The sequence below is a fragment of the Meles meles genome, chromosome X (assembly GCF_922984935.1).
Source record: "Meles meles chromosome X, mMelMel3.1 paternal haplotype, whole genome shotgun sequence".
NCBI lineage: Eukaryota > Metazoa > Chordata > Mammalia > Carnivora > Mustelidae > Meles > Meles meles.
The window spans coordinates 49,470,567-49,490,644 of record NC_060087.1 but is presented as its reverse complement, the minus strand read 5'-3'; the positions used below and the strand labels follow the sequence as shown (position 1 = coordinate 49,490,644).

At 37.1% G+C, this 20,078-nt stretch overlaps 1 protein-coding gene across 2 annotated transcripts in view; it reads right to left on the bottom strand.

The window, feature by feature from the left end:
- NBDY (negative regulator of P-body association) overlaps positions 1-18,653 on the bottom strand; it is a 169,810-nt gene extending 151,157 nt beyond the window's left edge. For both annotated transcript variants that reach the window (XM_045995853.1, XM_045995854.1), the window contains exons 1-2: positions 18,316-18,653; positions 16,491-16,610 (exon numbers count right to left, since the gene is read on the bottom strand). In XM_045995853.1, coding sequence (XP_045851809.1) covers positions 18,345-18,551 — 207 coding nt within the window. In that variant the 5' untranslated portion in view covers positions 18,552-18,653 and the 3' untranslated portion in view covers positions 16,491-16,610; positions 18,316-18,344. The remainder of the gene's footprint in view (positions 1-16,490; positions 16,611-18,315) is intronic.
- Positions 18,654-20,078: the final 1,425 nt, after the last annotated feature.

Sequence of the window (20,078 nt, the reverse complement as noted above, 5' to 3'; positions counted from 1 at the left end):
TGGTTAAATCTGAGATAATCTGAACATTAAAATAAATAATGATAGCAATAAGATATTCATGAAAGAATCAAAATGAATGTGTCCAAACTAAAGTAAATAAGTAAACAAATTGAGAGTAAAGCTCTTCCTTAAAGTAGAATTCAAATTTATACCTGTAGCAAAAATGATGGAGTTTCAAAATTACCATACTGCAGCCATCATACGAATAACTGTTTCAGTCCAGATTTACCAATGGATATTAAAACCAGTGGATTTTGGAGGGAAATCCAATCCAATCTTAACTGATGATGGAAGAGTAGGGGGACTCTAAGCTTGTGTCTTCCCTCAAAATATAGCTAGATACTTATCAAATCATTATGAACACCACAACATCAGTCAGAGGTCTGAGAGAACAAAAACTGCAAATCTACAAGTAGAAAAGTGACCACCTTTTGGTTGACCTGAGGGAGATATAGCTGTGGATACAGTGGCAGGGAGGGAGCCCTGCTTACAGGGACAACTGTAACAATCAACAGAGTGCAAAATCTGAACCTTTAGAAGTCCACTTAAAGGTGCTAAGGTGGGGAAGTAGGCCAGAATCCCAGTAGTGACAGTGTGGTCTGAGGATCCCCTGGGTCACAAGAAGAACAGATGAAAACAACATACTGCACTGTTCCCAGAAATAGGACAGGGGAATCCTGCTTAGTCAGTCTTTGTACTGGCTTTCTGCTGTTTTGCTATAAACTACAAACCAGAGTGGTTGTGTGACTACATACTTGGATTGACCGGCAAACAACAAAAGTGCAGCAAGACCTTCCCCCGGAGGAACAGGATAGGTGCACAACACAGGAGTCCCTAAAATTTGGTGTTCTGAAACTCAGTCGTGCACCTGAGATTAAAAAAAACTTGGACACTGGTGGGGTGAACACAGGGTTCTGACGGAAACTGGAGACACCAGAGGGGTGACTGATTGCTCTTCTTTGAAGGCTCACTGAAGAGTGGGAGGCTTGAACATTCAGCTCCAAGGCTAGATATCAGGACACCACCATTTTCATCTTGCCCATCAGCACTGTAAGCCTTCATGAAGAAAAACAACACCATATAGTGGAGGCCAGAATCACCTGCAAAAAGCCCCAACCCCCAGCTACACCTGAGACAAATTTCTGCCAGATCAAGTCCACCTGAAGATCAGCACAATAGGCACCTTTCCCAAAGGACAAACACAAACACCTTCTCACCAAATCTACTGATCACTGAGCACTGCAAAGGTTTAGCTCTAAGGGAAATAGGATCTTGCTCCCTTTTTACTTTTATTCTGTATTAATTCTTCATTTATTTTCTTATTTTTTCAATATCTTCTCTTTTTTTAATTTTATTTATATATATTATATAAATGTTTCCTTAATTTTTGTTTACTTTTATTTTATCTTATTATTTTCAGGGGGGAGGCATCTTTTAACAATAAGACCAACACACCCAGGATCTAGTTTTTGTTTTTTGGTTTTTGCTTTGGTTTTCTTCCTTTTCTTTTCAGAACAAAATGATGAGATGGAGAAATTCCCCAAAGAAAAACAGGAAGTATAACTCACATCCAGGGATTTAATCAAGAGACATAAGGAAGATGTCTGAACTAGAATTTAAAACATCAATTATAAGGATAGCAACTGGGCTTGAAAAAAGTATAGAAGACAATAAAGACTCTTTTACAGCAGAGATAAAAGAACTAAAATCTAGTCACCCCCCAAATTAAAATGTTATAACTAAGATTCAAACCAGAATGGATGCCAAGAAAGTGAGGATGGATAAAGTAGAGGAAGGAGTCAGTGATACAGAAGATAAAATTATGGAAAATAATGACACTGACAAGAAGAGGGAAAGAAAGTAATGGACCATGAAGGTAGGTCAACGAAGGTAGTCTTGGAGAACTCAGTGACTTATTTTATCATAGGAGACCCAGATGATGAAGAAAGAGAAAAAACAGGCGGAAGGATTGTTCAAATTGTAGCTGAAAATCTCCCTAATCTGGGGAAGGATGCAGACATCAAAATCCGAAAAGGACAGAGAACTCCCATTAAATTAAAATACTCAACATCACCCAGGCATATAATACTCACATTCACAAAATACACAGGTAAGGAAAGAATCCTGAAAGCAATGGAAACAAGCCCTTAACCTACAAGGAAAGACAGCTCAGGTTCACAACAGATCTGCCACAGAAACCTGGAAGGCCAGAAGATAATGGCAGGAAACATTCAACATGCTAAATGGGAAAAATATGCAGCCAAGAACTCTTTACCCAGCAAGGCTATCGCTGAGAATAGAAGGAGAGACAGCCTCCAACACAAACAAAAACTAAAGGAGTTCATGACCACTAAGCCAGCAGTGCGAAAAATTTTAAGGGGAACTGTTTGAGTGAAGAAAAAAACAACAAAGACTAGAAAGGACCAGAGAACATCACCAGAAATATGAACAGTACAGATAACACAATAGCACTAAATTCGTATCTTTCAATAATCACTCTAAATGTAAATGGACTGAATGCTCCAATCAAAAGATAGAGAGTAACAGAATGGATTTTAAAAAAAAAGACCCATCTATATGCTATTTATAAGAGACTCATTTTAAACTTAATGACACCTGCAGATTGAATTTTAGAAGATGGAGAGCATTCTATCATGCTAATGGACATCAAAGCAAAGCTGGAGTAACCATACTTATATCAGACACACTAGATTTTAAACCAAAGACTTTAACAAGAGATGAAGGACACCATCTAAAAATTAAGGGGTCTACTGAACAAGAAGATCTAATGATTTTAAATATTTATGCCCACAACTTGGGAACATCCAAATATATACATCAACTAATAATAAACAAAAAGAAACTCAATAATAATGCAATGGCAAAAAAATGCAATGGCAGTAAGGGGTTTTAACACCACAATAACAGCAGCAGACAGATCATGTCAGCAAATAATCAACAAGGGAAGAATGGCTTCAAATGACACACTGGAGTGGATGCACTTAACATATATATTAAACCCTTTCAATCTCAATCAGCAGAATACACATTCATTTTCGAGTGCACATGGAACATTCTCCAGAATAGATCACGTACTGGGTCACAAATCAGGCCTCAACAAGTACAAATAGATCAATATCATATATTTATTTTCAGTGGACAATTTTATAAAAGTTGAAGTAAAGCACAAGAAATACTATAAAAAGATCATCAATACACTGAGGTTAAAGGATGAATGAATCAAACAGGAAATTAAAGAAGACATTAAAGTACATGGAAGCTAATGAAAATGAAAACACAACAGTCCAAAACCTTGGGATGCACCAAAGGCAGCCCTAAGAGGGAAGTATACTGCAATATAAGCCTATCTCAGGAAATAAGAAACGTCTCAAATACATGATCTAACCTAACATCTAAAGGAGCTACAAAAAGAAAAGAAAGTAAGGCCTAAAGCCAGGAAAATAAGGGAAATAACAATGATTAGAGCAGAAATAAATCATATAGAAAAAAAAAAAAACAAGACAAAACCCAAGTAAAACAGATGAAAGAAAATAAGAGCTAGTTCTTTGAAAAAAAAAAAAAAACCTAATAAAATTGATAATTGATAAGTGCCTAGCTAGGCTTACCAAAAAAAAAAAAAAAAAGATAAAAGGATCCAAATAGAAAAAAATCATGAAAGAAAAAGGAGAGATAGTACCCAACACCACAAAAATACAAATAATCATAGATTATATTATGAAAAACTGTATGCCAACAAAATGGGCAATCTGGAAGAAATGGACAAATTGCTAGAAACATAGAAAGTACCAAAACTGAAACAGGAAGAAATAAAAAATTTATGAAGACCTATAACCAGGAAAGAAATTGAAAGAACAATTTATTTGTTCTTTGAAAAAACAAATTTATTTGTTTTTTCCCCAACAATTTGTTGTTTCCCCAACAAACAACTCCAGGGACAGATGGCTTCCCAGGGGAACTCCACCAGACATTAAAGAAGAGATAATATCTATACTTCTCAAATTCTTCCAAAAAATAGAAATGAAAGGAAAACTTCACACCCCTTCTACAAGGCTAGCATTACCTTGATTCCAAAACCAGACAAAGACTCCAGTAAAAAGGAGAATTACAGACAACTATCCCTGGTGAACAGGGATGCAAAAATTCTCAAGAAGTTGCAAAAATTCTCAAGAAGAGCACTGGGTGTGGTGCATAAACAATCGATCTTGGAACATGAAAAAAATAAAATAAAATTAAGATGTTAGAAATAAAGAAGATATTAGCAAATTGAATCTAACAGTACATTAAAAGCACTATTTACCACAATCAACTGGAATTTATTCCTGGGTCTCAGGGGTAGTTCATATTCACAAATCAATCAATATGATACAACACCTTAATAAACAAAAGGATAAGAAGCAGATAATCCAGTTAATAGAGTTAGAAAAAGCAAGACAAAATACAGCAGCCACCATTCTTTTTCTTTTTAAAGATTTTATTTATTTATTTGACAGACAGAGATCACAAGTAGGCAGAGAGGCAAGCAGAGAGAGAGGAAGGGAAGCAGGCTCCCCGCTGAGCAGAGAGCCCAATGTGGGGCTCGATCCCAGGACCCTGGGATCATGACCTGAGCTGAAAGCAGAGGCTTTAACTCACTGAGCCACCCAGGTGCCCCAGCAGCCACCATTCTTGATAAAAACCCTCAACAAAGTAGGGATAGAAGGAACATACTTCAACATCATAAAGGCCATATATGAAAGACACAGTTAACATCATCCTCAAAGGGGAAAAACAGAGCGTTTCATCTATGGTCAGGAATAAGATACAGATTTCCACTCTCACCATATTTAACATACTGGAAGACTTAGCCTCAGCAATCAGAGAAGAAAAAGAAATAAGGCATCCAAATCAGTAAGGAAGACGTCAGACTTTCAGTATTTGCAGACAACATGATATTCTATGTAAAAAACAGAAAACACTCCACCAAAAAATTGCTAGATCTTGTATACAAATTCAGCAAAATCATAGGCTATGAAATCAACATACAGAAATCTATTGTATTTCTATACAACAATAATGAAGAAACAGAAAAAGAAATCAGGGAATCAATCCCATTTACAATTGCACCAAAAACCATATGATAGGTAGGATGAAACTTAACCAAAGAGTTCAAGAATTTATACTCTGAAAACTATAGAACACTAATGAAAAAATTGGAGAGTACACAAAGAAATGGGAAAGCATTCCACACTCATGGACTGGAAGAACAAACATTGTTAAAATGTCTATACCAGGGTGCCTGGGAGGCTCAGTTGGTTAAGTGTCTGCCTTTGGCTCAAGTCATAATCCCAGGGTCCTAGGACTGATCCTTGATTCACGTTCCCTGCTCAGCGGGGAGTCTATTTCTCCTTCTCCCTCTGCCCCTCCCTCTGCTTGTGCTTTTTCTCTCTCTCTCTCTCTCTCTCTCTCTCAGCCTTTCTTTCTGACAAATAGAGAAAGAAAGAAAGTCAGTCAGTCTATACTTCCCACAGCAACATACACATTCAATGCAATCCCTATCAAAATACCCTCAGCATTTTTCACAGAGCTGGAACAAACAACCATAAAAATTGTATGGAACCACAAAAGACCCAGAAGAGCCAAAGGAATGTTGAAAAAGAAAGCCAAAGCGAGAGGCATCAATTCCAGACTTCAAGCTGAATTATACAGCCGTAACCATCAGAACAGTGTGGTACTGGCACAAAAACAGACACAGAGATCAACTGAACAGAATAGAAAACCCAGAAATGGACCCTCAACTCTATGGTTCTCTAATCTTTGATGATACATGAAAGAATATTCAATGGAAAAAACACAGTCTCTTTAAAAAAAATTGCATTATGAAAATTGGACAGCCACGTGCAGAAGAATAAAACTGGACCACTCTCTCATATCATACATAAAAATAATCAAAGTGGATGAAAGACCTAAATGTGAGACAGGAACCCAACAAAATCCTAGAGAACACAGGCAGCATCCTTTGACCTCGTCCATAGCAAACTCTAACTAGTCATGTCACAGGAAGCAAGGAAAATAACAGCAAAAATGAACTAATGGGACTTCTTCAAGAAGGAAAAAAATCAAGAAAATTAAATGGCAGCCTACAGAGTGGGAGAATATATTTGCAAATGACAGACAAATAAGCATTAGTATCCAAAATCTATAAAGAAATTATCAAACTCAATACTCAAAAAACATTTCATGGGAGGAAGACACTAATAGACACTTTTCCAATGAAGACAACCAAATGGCCTACAGACACATTAAAAATGCTCAGCATCACTCATCATCAGGGAAATACAAATCATCACTGTGAGATATCAACTCTCACCTGTCAGAATGGCTAAAGTTAACAAAACAAAAAACAACAGGTGTTGGTAATGCTGTGGATAAAGGGGAACCCTCTTGCACTGATAGTGGGAATGCAAAGTTGTGCAGTCATTCAGGAGAACAGTATGGAGGTTCCTTAAATAGTTGAAAATAGAATTCCCCTATAATCCAGCAATCACACTATTAGGTATTTAACCAAAGGACAGAGAAACACAGATTCAAAGGGACACATGTACCCTGGTTGATAGCAGCATTATCAACAATAGTCAAACTATGGAATGAGTCCAAATGGCCATTGACTAATGAATGGGTTAAGAAGATGTGGTGGAATGGAATGTTATTTACATTGGAATGGAATGTCATTCCAATGGAATATTATTTACCCATCAAAAAGCATGAAATCTTGCCATTTGCAATGAAATGGATGGAGGTAGGCTATATTATGCTAAACGAAATAAGCCAGTCAGAGAAAGACCAATAACATATGATTTCACTCATATGTGGAATTTAAGAAACAAAACAGCTGAACATATGGGAGGGGCAATAAAAAAGTAAAAAGAAGGAGAGAAACAAACCATAACAGTCTCTTAAAGATAGAGAACAAACTGAGGGTTGATGGAGGAGGTGGGTGGGGTATGGGCACTTATGATGAGCATTGGGTGTTGTATATAAGTGATGAATCACTGAATTGTATTTCTGAGACCAATACTGCACTGTACATTGACTAACTAGAATTTAAATAAAAATCTGAGAAAAAAAGTATTATCATATGATTCAGCAAGTCCCTTTAGGTATATACCTGAAAGAAATAAAGTCACTAATCTTGAAGAGACATCTGCACCCCCAGTTCACTGCATCGCAAGATATGGAAACAACCTAGGTCTCCATTGACAGATGAAAAGATAAAGAAAATACTATGTAAATATAAAATGATGTATTATTCTATTATCCAGCCTTAAGAAATCCTGTCGTTTCCAACCCAATGGATAAAACCTGAGGGCATTATACTAAGTGAAAGACGATAGAGAAAAACATTGCATGGACTTACACATGGAATCTTACTAAAAAGAAAACAAACTCATAAATACAGAGTACGTTGGTAGTTTCCTGAGGTTGGATGGTGGAGAAATTGGTGAAAGTGTTCAAAGGGTATAAATATTCAGTTATTAACATGAGTAAGTTCTGGATATCTACTACATATATAGCATGATATACATTATATTACAGTTAATAATATAGTTATAGTATAAGTATTTATACAATTATAGTTATAGTATAGTTAAAACTATAGTTTGACTATAATTAACAATACTATATTGTATACTTAAAAGTTGTTGAGAGTAGATATTAACAGTTCTCGCCACACAGGGGTCACTGGGTTGGCTCAGTCGGTTAAATGTCCAACTCTTGTTTTCAATTTGGGTCATGATCTCAGGGTCAGGAGGTTGAACCCTGCTTTGGGCTCTGTGCAGAGCAAGGAGCCTGCTTAAAATTCTCTCCCTCTCTCTTTGTCCCTACTGCTCATGTGCTCTCTATCTCTAAAAAAATAATAATAATAAAAAAAAGGTCTCACCACAACGAGAAAAAAATGGTAACTGTGTAAGATGACTGTGAAAACTTGTGGTAATTATTTTGTAACATATAGATATAGCAAATCACCTTATTGTATACCTTAAGCTTGCAACAATGTTGTATGCCAAATATATTTCAATAAATCTAGACAAAAAAGAATTATTAATATAGCTTGCATCATCCATTTAAAATATATTTCCTTCCAAACACATCCCTTTTTCAGTGATTACAAGTGGATAATCTTGAAAATAAAAGTTTATGAAACAAAAACTGGAACAATGTAAAATTTCTATTTTGACACATGTAGTAATATTATTTAAGAGAAAGTCATCTTTCTGAGGAAGTGTGCACTGAAGTACTTACAGGTACTGAAATATTTCCAAGTAAATGAGCATGATATCTGCTAGGGACTCAAACAACTCAGCGAAAGACAGGAAGAGTGGAAAGGGCCGAGGAAAAGGGGAAGGTAGAGAAGAAGAGAATGGGTAAGGGAGGAGGAAAGGAAAAAAGAGCAGGGAGAGGGAGAAGGGGTATAAGAGGGAGAAAAAGAAATAGAGAATATAAAAGCAAACATGGAAAATGTTAATTGGTGAATCTGGGTAGAGCATATGGGAGTTCTTTGTAATAGTCTGACAATTTCTTTGAATTGTAAAATTAGATCAAAATAAAGTTTAGAGGAGGATGAGTTAAAATGATGGAGTTGATGGGGAACCTATGCCTGCCTTGTCCCTTGAACACAGATAGATTAATATCAAATCATTTGGAACACCCAAGACATTGATCTGAGGACTGAGAACAAACTGTACATTTAAAGGGAGGAAAGTCACATCATGGAAGGTAGGAGCTGCAGACAGGTGATCTGGGGGAGAAGAGAACTGCAGATGCTTCAGAGGGGAAGGAGACCTTCTCACAGAGAAGACTGGGGAATCCAACATGCAGAGGATTATGCAAGAAAAACACTTCCCCAAAACCACTGAATGTGAAAAGGAGAGGGGCTGATTATGTTTTTATAAGCAGTGGAGCTCAAAGTCTGATGTTTAAGAAGTCTGTGCCATTGCTGGGACTGTGTCAGGTGGGTACAGTTGTGTTCATCTAGGGAAGAGTTCAGAGCCCCAAAAGTGGACAGCATGGTCTGAGGATACCCTTGGTTGCACCGGGAGAGACAGTTCCCTTCTTTGGAGTGAATTTGGGGGAGGTGGTATATCCTGAGAAGAGATGAAACAGAAAATGGGCACTATTGAGCAGCACTGTTAATTAGCTCAGCAGAGGGACCTGCTGAAGGCAGGTTACCTGGATGCCAGCTTTTGTCTAAGGTTTACCATTAAATGCTGAACCTCTGCACAGTCATGCAACTGCTTTTCTGGAACAAACTGACATGAGCCACAGTGTAGTGAAACCCTCCCCAGAGAATTAATGTAGGTTTGCACCTTATGAGGTTCCTAAAATTTAGAGTTTTGAAACCCAGCTGCACCCCTGAAATAAACCACAGAAACACAGTGCCACCACGCAGATAGATGGTGCAGACACAGACAGGGTTCTGATGGAATCCGGGGACACAGAGGGGGAGATTGTTCATTCTTCTGTGAGGGCTTCCTGAATAGGAGCAGGCACAAACTCCCCTCTTTAGGGACATCAGACATCAGAGGCCATTTCCCTCCCATCCATCAGCACAGACAGACTTCAGTGAACAACACAGCACCCACAGTGGAGGCTACAGTTGCTTATAATAATCCTCACCCCACAATACCTTGAAGATGCATCTCCACTAGGCAAAGTCCACCTGAGAACCAGCATGGCAGGCCCCTTCCCCAGAAAACCAGCACAAACCCCATGCACAAACTAAGTCTACTGATCATAGAGTACTAGAAAACTTCAGCTTTGGGGGAAATGAAATAGAATCTAGCCTTTTCTAACAAGCACATCAAAATGTACCTAGTTAAAATCCACCACACAATGTCCAGCGTCTGAACACTCCCCACTGCAGGCAAGGAGAAACTCTGTAGAGGACTGACCTAAGGAAGGAGCAGCCAAAACACAGCAGCAGAGTACACATAAACTACACCAAAAAAACTTCCTGAAATGCCAAACTCTGGACAGTATATGATCTTTCTTAATTTAGCCATTACTCTCTGGAGCAGGAACTGTAACAGATTTTCTGAAAACGCAGAAGACAGAGATCTAAGCAAAATGCCAAGACGGAGGAATCTATCCCACAAGAAACACCAAAAGGTAATGACCAGTGATATAATCAAAACAGTTATAAGTTGGGGCGCCTGGATGGCTCAGTGGATTAAAGCTTCTGCCTTCGGCTCAGGTCATGATCTCAGGGTCATGGTCAGGATCAAGCCCCGCATCAGGCTCTCTGCTCAGCAGGGAGCCTGCTTCCCCCTCTCTCTCTGCCTGCCTCTCTGCCTACTTGTGATCTCTGTCTGTCAAATAAATAAATAAAATCTTAAAAAAACAGTTATAAGTAATATGCCTGAACAAGAATTTAAAACAACAATCTTAAGGATGCTAGCTGTACTTGAGAGAAGCATAGAATACACTAGGGAGTACCTTACTGCAGAAATAAAAGTTCTAGAAACTACTCAGGCAGAAATAAAAAGGCTATAATCAAGATGCACAACAGACTGGATATAGTGACCACAAGGATGGAAGAAGCTGAGGAGCGAATCAGTCATACAGAAGTTAAAATTATGGAAAATAATAAAGTTGAAAGGAAGAAGGAAAGAAAAATATTGGATCACGAATGTAGACTTAGGGAACTCAGTGACTCCATAAAGTGTAATAACATTTGTATTATAGAGTTCCAGAAGAAGAGGAGAGGGGAAAGGGGCAGAAGGTTTATTTGAGAGTATTATAGTTGAAAACTTCCTAATCTGGAGAAGGACGCAGACATCGAAATCCAGGAGGCATCAAGAACTCCCATCAAGGGGCGCCTGGGTGGCTCAGTGGGTTAAAGCCTCTGCTTTCGGCTCAGGTCATGATCCCAGCGTCCTGGGATCGAGCCCCATGTCGGGCTCTCTGCTCAGCAGGAGGCCTGCTTCCTCCTCTCTCTCTGCCTGCCTCTCTGCCTGCTTGTGATCTCTGTCAAATAAATAAATCTTAAAAAAAAAAAGAACTCCCATCGAAATCAACAAAAGCAACCCAACACCAAGACACAGCATAGTGAAATTTACAAAATACACAGGTAAAGAAAGAATCTTGTAAGCAACATGGGAAAAAATTCCTTAACCTAGAAGAGAAATAAAATCAGGTTTGCATCAGATAGATCCACAGAACCTTAGCAGACCAGAAGAGAGTGGCATGATATATTCAATGTACTGAATGGGAAAAATATGCAGCCAATAATTCTTTACCTGGCAAGGCTGTCATTCAGAATAAAATGATAGAAAAAGAGTTTCCAGACAAACAAAAACTAAAGGAGTTTGTAACCATTAAGCCAGGTGTGAAAGAAATTTTAAGGGGTCCTGAGTAGAGAAAAAAAGACCAAAAGCAACAAAGACTAGAAAGTAACAGAGAAAATATCAAAAAATACCAACTTTACAGTTAATACAATGGCACTAAATTCATATTTATCAATAATCAGTCTGAATGTAAATGGACTAAATTATCCAATCAAAAGACAAAGGGTAGCAGAATGGATTTAAAAAAAACAAGACCTATCTATATTCTGCTTACAAGAGACTCATTTTAGAACTAAAGACACCTACAGATTGAAAGTGAGGGAACAGAGAGCCATTCATCGTCAAAAGAAGGCCAGAGTGGCAATACTTATATAAGAAAACTAGATTTTAGGGGCACCTGGGTGGTTCAGTGGGTTAAGCTGCTGTCTTTGGCTCAGGTCATGGTCTCAGGATCCTGGGATCAAGCCCCACATCAGGCTCTATGCTTAGCAGGGAGCTTGCTTCCCCCTCTCCCTCTGCCTACCTCTCTGCCTACTTGTGATCTCCCTCTCTGTCAAATAAATAAATAAAATCCTTAAAAAAAAGGAAAAGAAAACTAGATTTTAAACCAAAGACCATAAGAAGAGATGAAGAAGGGCACTATGTATCATAATTAAGGGACCTATCAAACAAGAATTTCTAACAATTGTAAATATTTATGCCCCCAACTTGGGACCAAATATGTAAATCAAACAACATAAAGAAACTCAGTGACAATAATACAATAATACTAGGGGACTTTAATACTCCTACTTAGAACAATGGACAGATCATCTAGGCAGAAAATCAAAAAGTAAACAAAGGCTTTGAATGACACACGGACTAGTGGACTTAACAAAGATATTCATAACATTTCATCCACAAGCAGCAGAATACACATTCTTTTTAAGTGCAGACAGAACATTCTCTAGAATAGATCACATACTGGGTCACAAATTAGGCCTCAACAAGTACAAAAGAGATTGAGATCATACTGTGCATAACAGACCACAATGCTACAAAATTTAGAGTCAACCACAAGAAAAAATTGGAAAGACCACAAATTCATGGAGGTGAGAAAACATCCTAATAAGAATGAATGGGTTAACCAGGAAATTAAAGAGGAAATAAAAAAGTACACGGAAGCAAATGAAAATGAAAACACACAGCAAAGGCAGTCTTAAGAGAAGTATATTATAATACAGGCCTACCTCACCAAATAAGAAAAGTCTCAAATATACAACCTATTCTTATATCTAAAGGAGCTACAAAAGGAACAGGAAATAAAGCCTAAAGCCAACAGAAGAAGAGAAATAATAAAGATTAGAGCAGAAATAAATGATATAGAAACAGAAAGCAAAAACAAAAACAAAAACAAAACACAGTAGAACACATCAATGAAACTAAGAGCTGGTTCTTTAAAAGAATTAAGAAAATTGATAACTCCCTAGCCAGACTTATCAAAAAGAGAAAGGAACAAATAAATAAAATCACAAATGAAAGAGGAGAAATCACAACCAACACCACAGAAATACAAACAATTAGAGTATTATAAAAAGTTATACGCAGTAAATGGGCAATCCGGAAAATATGGAAAAATTCCTAGAAACATACAAACTACCAAAACTGAAATAGGAAGAATTAAAAAATTTCAATAGACCCATAATCAGTAAAGAAATTGCATCAATAATAAAAAATGTACCAACATCAAGGCATCAATCCCATTTGCAACTGCACCAAAAACTGTAAGATACCTAGGAATAAACCTAACCAAAGAGGTAAATGTTCTGTACTCTGAAAAGTATAGAACACCTATGTAAGAAATTGAAGAGGACATAAATAAATGGAAAAACATTCCATGCTCATAGAGCAAAAAAAACATTGTTTAAAATGTCTATACTACCCAAAACAACCTACAATTTTAATGCAATCCCTATCAAAATACCACCAACATTTTTCACAGAGCCGGAACAATTATGGAACCACAAAAGACCCGGAATACCCACAACAATCCTGAAAAATAAAAGCAGAGCTGGAAACATCACGATTCTGGACTTCAAGCTTTATGAAGCTGTAGTCAAGACAGTATGGTACTGGCACAAAAACAGACATATACATCAATGGAACAGAACAGAAACCCCAGAAATGGACCCTCAACTCTATAGTCCACTAATCTTAGAAAAAGCAGGAAAGAATATCCAATGGAAAAAAGACAGTCTCTTCAATAAATGGTGCTGGGGAAATGGGACAGCCACATTCTAGAAGAATGAAACTGGACCATTTTCTCACATCATAGAGAAAGATGCACTCAAAATGGATGAAAGACCTCAATGTAAGACAGGAATCCATCAAAATCCTAGAGAAGAACACAGGCAGCAACCTCCATGACCTTGGCCACAGCAACTTCTTGCTAGAAAAATCCCCAAAAGCAAGGAAAACAAAAGCAAAAATGAACTACTGGAACTTCATCAAGATAAAGACCATCCGCACAGTAAATGAAACAACCAAAAAAACACTAAAAGGCAATGTATGTTATGGGAGAAGATTTTTGCAAAGGACATATCAGATAAAGCACTATTATCCAAAATCTATAAAGAACTTATCAAACTCAACACCCAAAAAATAAATAATCAGTTAAGAAATGGGCAAAAGACATGAACAGATATTTCTCCAAAGAAGACATACAGGTGGCTAACAGACACATGAAAAGATGCTCAGTATCACTCATCATCAGGGAAATACAAACCACAACCATGATGATATGCCACCTCACAACCGTCAGAATGGCTAAAATTAACAACACAGGAAATACGAGGTATTGGTGAGGATGTGGAGCAAGGGGAACCCTTCTACACTGTAGATGGGAATGCAAAGTGGTGCATTCACCGTGGAAATTAGTATAGAGGTTCCTCAAAGAGTTAAAAATAGATCTACTCTATGATCCAGCAATTGCACTACTAGGTATTTAACCACAGGATACAAAAATACAGATTTGAAGAGGCACACGCTCCTCAATGTTTACAGCAGCATTATCAACAATAGCCAAACTATAGAGAAAGCCCAAATGTCCATCTACTGATGAATGAATATGGTATATGTATATATACCACATATATTGTATATGTATATATAATATAATGGAATATTACTCAGCTATCAAAAAGAATAAAACATTGCCGTTTGCAATGATGTAGATGGAGCTACAGTATATTATGCTAAGTGACGTAAGTCAGGGAAAGGCAAATACCATTTGATTTCACTCATATGTAGAATTTAAGAAAGAAAACAGATGAACATATAGAAAAGGGGACAAAAAAAGAGAGGGAAGAAAAACATAAGAGATTCTTACCTATAGAGAACAATCTGAGGGTTGATGGAGGGAGGTGGTTGGCGTACGGGCTAAATAGTTGATGGCTATTAATGAGGGCACTTGTGATGAGCACTGGGTATTATTATATGTAAGTGATGAATCACTAAATTCTTTTCCTAAAACTAATGTTTTACTATATGTTAACCAGCATATATTTAAATAAAAATTAAATAAATTTAAATAAAATTTAAATAAATTTTTTTGAGATAAAACAAGAACAACAACAAAAAAATATACAAAAAAATATACAAAAAGTTTAAGAACTCAAATATAAATACCAGGAATAATTCCATCATTCAATAGCATGCACATACATTTCCATGCAGTTAATGAAAGAAATGTTTTATATGGCCAAAATCTTTCAGAATGAGAAGCTCATATATAATTTTGCTTTTTCTTATCAGAAAGATTAAAAATATATTTTAAAGCAGAAAATAAGATGAAGTTTTGTGGGATTTTTTGGAAAATAAGATGAAGTTAATTGTAATTGGACTAATGATTTCACGATCTGATTTTTACAAAAGAGCCCCATGTGTTTGCAAATTAAACAAATTTATGAGTCAAATAAGAAGTTATAAGAGAAATTACAACTGAATGACAATAAAGTACTACACATAAAAATCTGTTAAATCCTTTTAACATGATATGTAGTGGAAGATTTATAGTCATAAATTCTTATTTTAGAAAAAGAGCTTGATGATTACTGGGCTAAAAGTCCAGAAGATAAATTTGAAAAAGAGCAAATATAAAGCAAGTAAAGAAAATAATAAAGATTAAAGCAAAAATTTTAAAAACAAAATATCCAATGGTGAGGGTGATGAAACCAGTATCAGAAAATACATTAGAAAATTGATTACTGTAATTTATCACATGGTCACACTCTCAAATTAATGGATAAAAACTCCATATTCCTTCATAATTAAAAAGTCTCAGCATAATAAGGCTAGAAATGAACTTCCTTATCCTGAAGAAACAAATCTAAAAATGGTGAAACATTTGTATAATTCCATTGAAAATTCAAAAGCAAGAGAAGAAAATTCGCTATCACTGTTACTCTTTCTCATTGTAGTGAAGATCCTAGCTGGCATAGTAAGACAAGCTAAAAAATAAATATTGACGAGAAACTGCCATTATTCACAATAGAATTACTAGATAATCTCAGAAAATCGGTAAATTATCAGAACAAACAGAATTCAGAAAGATCGTGGCATATAAAATCAATATGCAAAAATATCAATCGTTCCCATTTACCAGCCAAAAATCAGAAAATGTGGGGTTAAAAAAATTTTTTTTTAAGATTTTACTTATTTATTTGACAGACAGAGATCACAAGTAGGCAGACAGGCAGGCGGCGGGGTGGGTTGGGGGGCGGGGAGTAGACTCCCTGCTGAGCAGGGAGCCCAATTGGGGCGGGCTTAATCCCAGGACCCTGAGATCATGACATGAGCAGAAGGCAGAGACTTAACCCACTGAGCCACCCAGGCGCCTCAGAAAATGTGGTTTTAAACACATTTATACATTTCCCAGTAACAACAGAAACTATAAGGTAATTAGGAGTGAATCTAACAATGGAGCTTATAAATTACATTATTATTATATGGTATATATGGTTTCATATAATGTAGAAAGTAAATTTCTATTTTACCATTTGGTGCTAGCTTTGTTTTTTGTTTAGCTATTTCTTTTTATAACTCTTATTCCTCTTCCTCACTTACTAAGTTTTTTTGTAAACAAATAACCTTAAAAAACACAATTACCTGGTGCAGGACATCAGAAAAAAGCAGGGCAGCGGTGTCAATAATCTTCATTGTCTTCACTAGACGAAGCATTTTATGAATGCACCAAGGAAATGGAGTCATTCTACAATCCCTCAGAGACTGAAAAATAATAAAGTAAGGCAAAATGGTTTCTTCTGTTATGGTCCATCTCTTTCCCCTGGCCTCAAGTCCTTATGATCCACCATGCTCTCATTTCTATATAATAGAAATATTATTCTATATTTCTGTACAATAATATTCCTGTATAACAGTTAAATGGATATTATTAAGAGAGGCCTATTGTAAATTAAGAGCATAGATTCTGGAAGCATTTTAGAACAGGGTCTAGCACATAAAAATGTTCAGTAAATATGTGCTATTATTATTATTTTCAATGATTTGAATCACTAGAGGAAATTATGTAGCTCTTCAACTTTTTGCCTTGCACAACCTCCTTTGTTTTGTATCTGAGCACTGCTATTCCTATGTCCTACCCCCTACAACCATTATCCTTTTGGACACTGAAGTAGAACTGATGCAAATCAGAGTGTAAAGGAATGAATGACTGGATGATGCTTTCAAGCAAAACCAGAGCTCATTCTTTTTCTATGCATTATCTCTAAGTCCTAAGTCCAGAGCCTCCTTAGTTTCCACTGTTATCCTAGCATTTATAGACTTATTTATTCAAATATCTGTTTCACTCCTACTATTTACCAAGCATTATGCCTTGTCATCCATTCCCTACAGTTTCCAGCACAATGCCTAGTCCTTTTCAAGGGCTCCGTAAAGGTTTATTGCATGAATGAAGAAAGGATGCCCTGTTTCCTTGGATTACAAGAATCTGTGAGGCTTGGGTCAGATTTGGTTTTCTTTTTTGCATTCTAGAAGGTCATCTAAATAAAAGGTTGTTTCTCTGATAGTAAAATCTGGACTCCTAAAATACATCATTTGGTTACCACCACTTTTGAATTAAACTACATACTCTTTAGCATAATATTCAAGGTCCTGCAACACTCTGTTGCACCTCCAAGTCTTTCTCCAAAATTTCTCCAAGCTTTTCACAGAAAGCTGCTTTGGGGCTTTTGTCCTGGAAACACCAGGCCTGAAAAGCATTCTCTAGCTTTCCACAAGACAGATGTCACTCATTCTTTAAGGCCCACCCAAAGTTTCCCTTTCCTTTTTGATGGGTCACGATTACCACCAGGCAGAATGACTTTGTCCATCCTGAGTGATCCCTGCATACCCCGAACAAGCACTTGGGTTTACAATTACCACAGTGTAACTTTTTTTTTTTTTAACTTGATAAATTTTCCGGCCACACACAGAGAAACATAAATTCCTGGAGACTTATACTCTGTCACCACAGAAATTGGGCCTGTTAGCATAGGAATGAGGCCTTCCATATGTTATTGATCTTGAACCAATGACTTTTTTAAAATGGGAAAGTTTCAGATATACACAAAAATAGTGGGAACAGCATAATGAATCACCCAGTTATGATCAACTCATGAACATTTTGTTTGTAAACCCCCATTACGGCCCCACTAAATTACTTTTAAGTATATCAAAAGATTTAAATCTATTTCTTAAAAAATATAATAATTATCACAGTTAATATATTAAAAATAACTACTTAATGTCAATAAATATCCATAATTTCACCCAAACATATTTCGTGAAAGAGCTATTTAATGCCCCCTTTTTGTTGTTATTTGTTTTTCCATATTGAAATCGTGGAAAGAATAGAGAAAGAGAGAAGAGATCTGGGAAATTGCATAATTAAGTTGCAGAGAGCCTGGATGTTCAAGATGATAAAGACTCTGACCTGGTTTGGGGTGGGAGAAGTATATTCTACTACTTCTCCGGAGGAGGAGGGTGCGATTTCAGTCCCGGTGATGCCGGAGAGGATGCGGAGGGGAGAGGGTTACTACCTCCGTTGGGGGTTCCTTCAGGATAATCCCACCGTGGAGCTAGGAGACAGCGCTTTTTTGGAGGCCTGGTATCCCGCGTATTTCCAGGTGGGAGCGTGGATGTCCCGGAGGCGCAAGGTTGGTCCCCCATAAGGATTATAAGACTGGGTGTCAGCTCTCTCTAGTGGGCCCAGCGAGGCCGAGACCTGAGATGGCGGCTGTTCCCTTCCAGGCACAGAGCTTCCTCTGGGTTTCGCGCTTACCGTATTTCCTGTATCCTGAAACGCATATCCCCCTCTCCGCCTCCGCCCTCCCCTCCCTACTCCACCCTATTTTAATATTTCTACAGGGGAGGGTCTTAAGACGAGGCATATATTTAATATTTAATGTTTTTCCTCTGCTCGTCCCTCCTCCAAGTGTAACTAAATCTATGTTCTGTTTTATACAATCTATGCCATTTTAAGATTAAAAGAAATTTAGATTTACTCCTAAATGGTAAACTCTGCATAGATTGTGGAAAAGCGCGGAGCGGGGAGGGAAGGTGCGCAGGTGTGGGGGAAGGGGGAGAACAAAAAAATTATTTAAAAGCTAAGGTCTTTACTATAGAGTTGCCTATGCGCAACACAGAGCCATGAAACTACTTAGGACGGTTTAAAAAGCAATATGCAAACCTGTTAGTTGACTAAAGTGCAAAATAGTACACCAGCATTGACCGTGGTAATTGAATGTGTAAAATAAATTCACCGTATGTCATAGAATGTAATGTCACTTATTTCTTTTTATTTTAACAATTTAATATTTCAACATCTATAAAATTTCAGTTGATGAATCTCAGTCTCAATTGATGGAATGTCATACTTTAATTGGCAATATTTTTGTTCTGTTTCCCAGAGTTATGGAAGATTATAATTCACCTTACTGTATGGTGTATTATATTCTATGATATATGGTAAGTAATCAGAAGAGGGTGCGCTGTGGTTTAGAAGAAAAGGCTGCGGGAACTTCTTAGACCTTTCTCATTCACGTCCATCCTCCTTTGGCTATGCACAAACTAGACCACAATTTTACACCACTGTCCTTAGTGTTTTATAATAGAGAGTTCAATCCTTAATGTCAAAATAGAACTGACTTTTAAAATACCCTGTTAGGGGCTCCTGGGTAACCCAGTGGTCTAAGCCTCTGCCTTTGGCTTAGGCCCTGGTCTCAAGGTCCTGGGATCCAGCCCTGCATCAGGCTCTCTGCTCAACGGGGAGCCTGCTCCCCCCCACCCCTCGCCCCCCGCCGCCTGCCTTCTGCCTACTTGTGATTTCTCTTTGTCAAATAAATAAATGAAATCTTAAAAAAATAAAAATAAATAAAATACTGTTATTTATAAGCTTTGTGATATTTAAGTAGTTGATTAAACACTAAGAGCTATAGTTTCCAGGAGATAATAATTTCTTCCTTTTAAAACTGTTGCCATAATCAGGCTTCATGTATTTAAAATACTTGTTAACCATGATTGCCTCTCATCTTCACCATCACTGTCTTCCTCTAAGTACCAGTGCAGCCCTTTACACAAACTAGATACTAAATAAAAGTTTAGGAAATAAATGACCCTGTGGTTTTCTATCAAATGTTACCAATAAAGAAAAATACTATTGCAGTGAGTTAATGAAAACATGTGAAGGGAAATCAA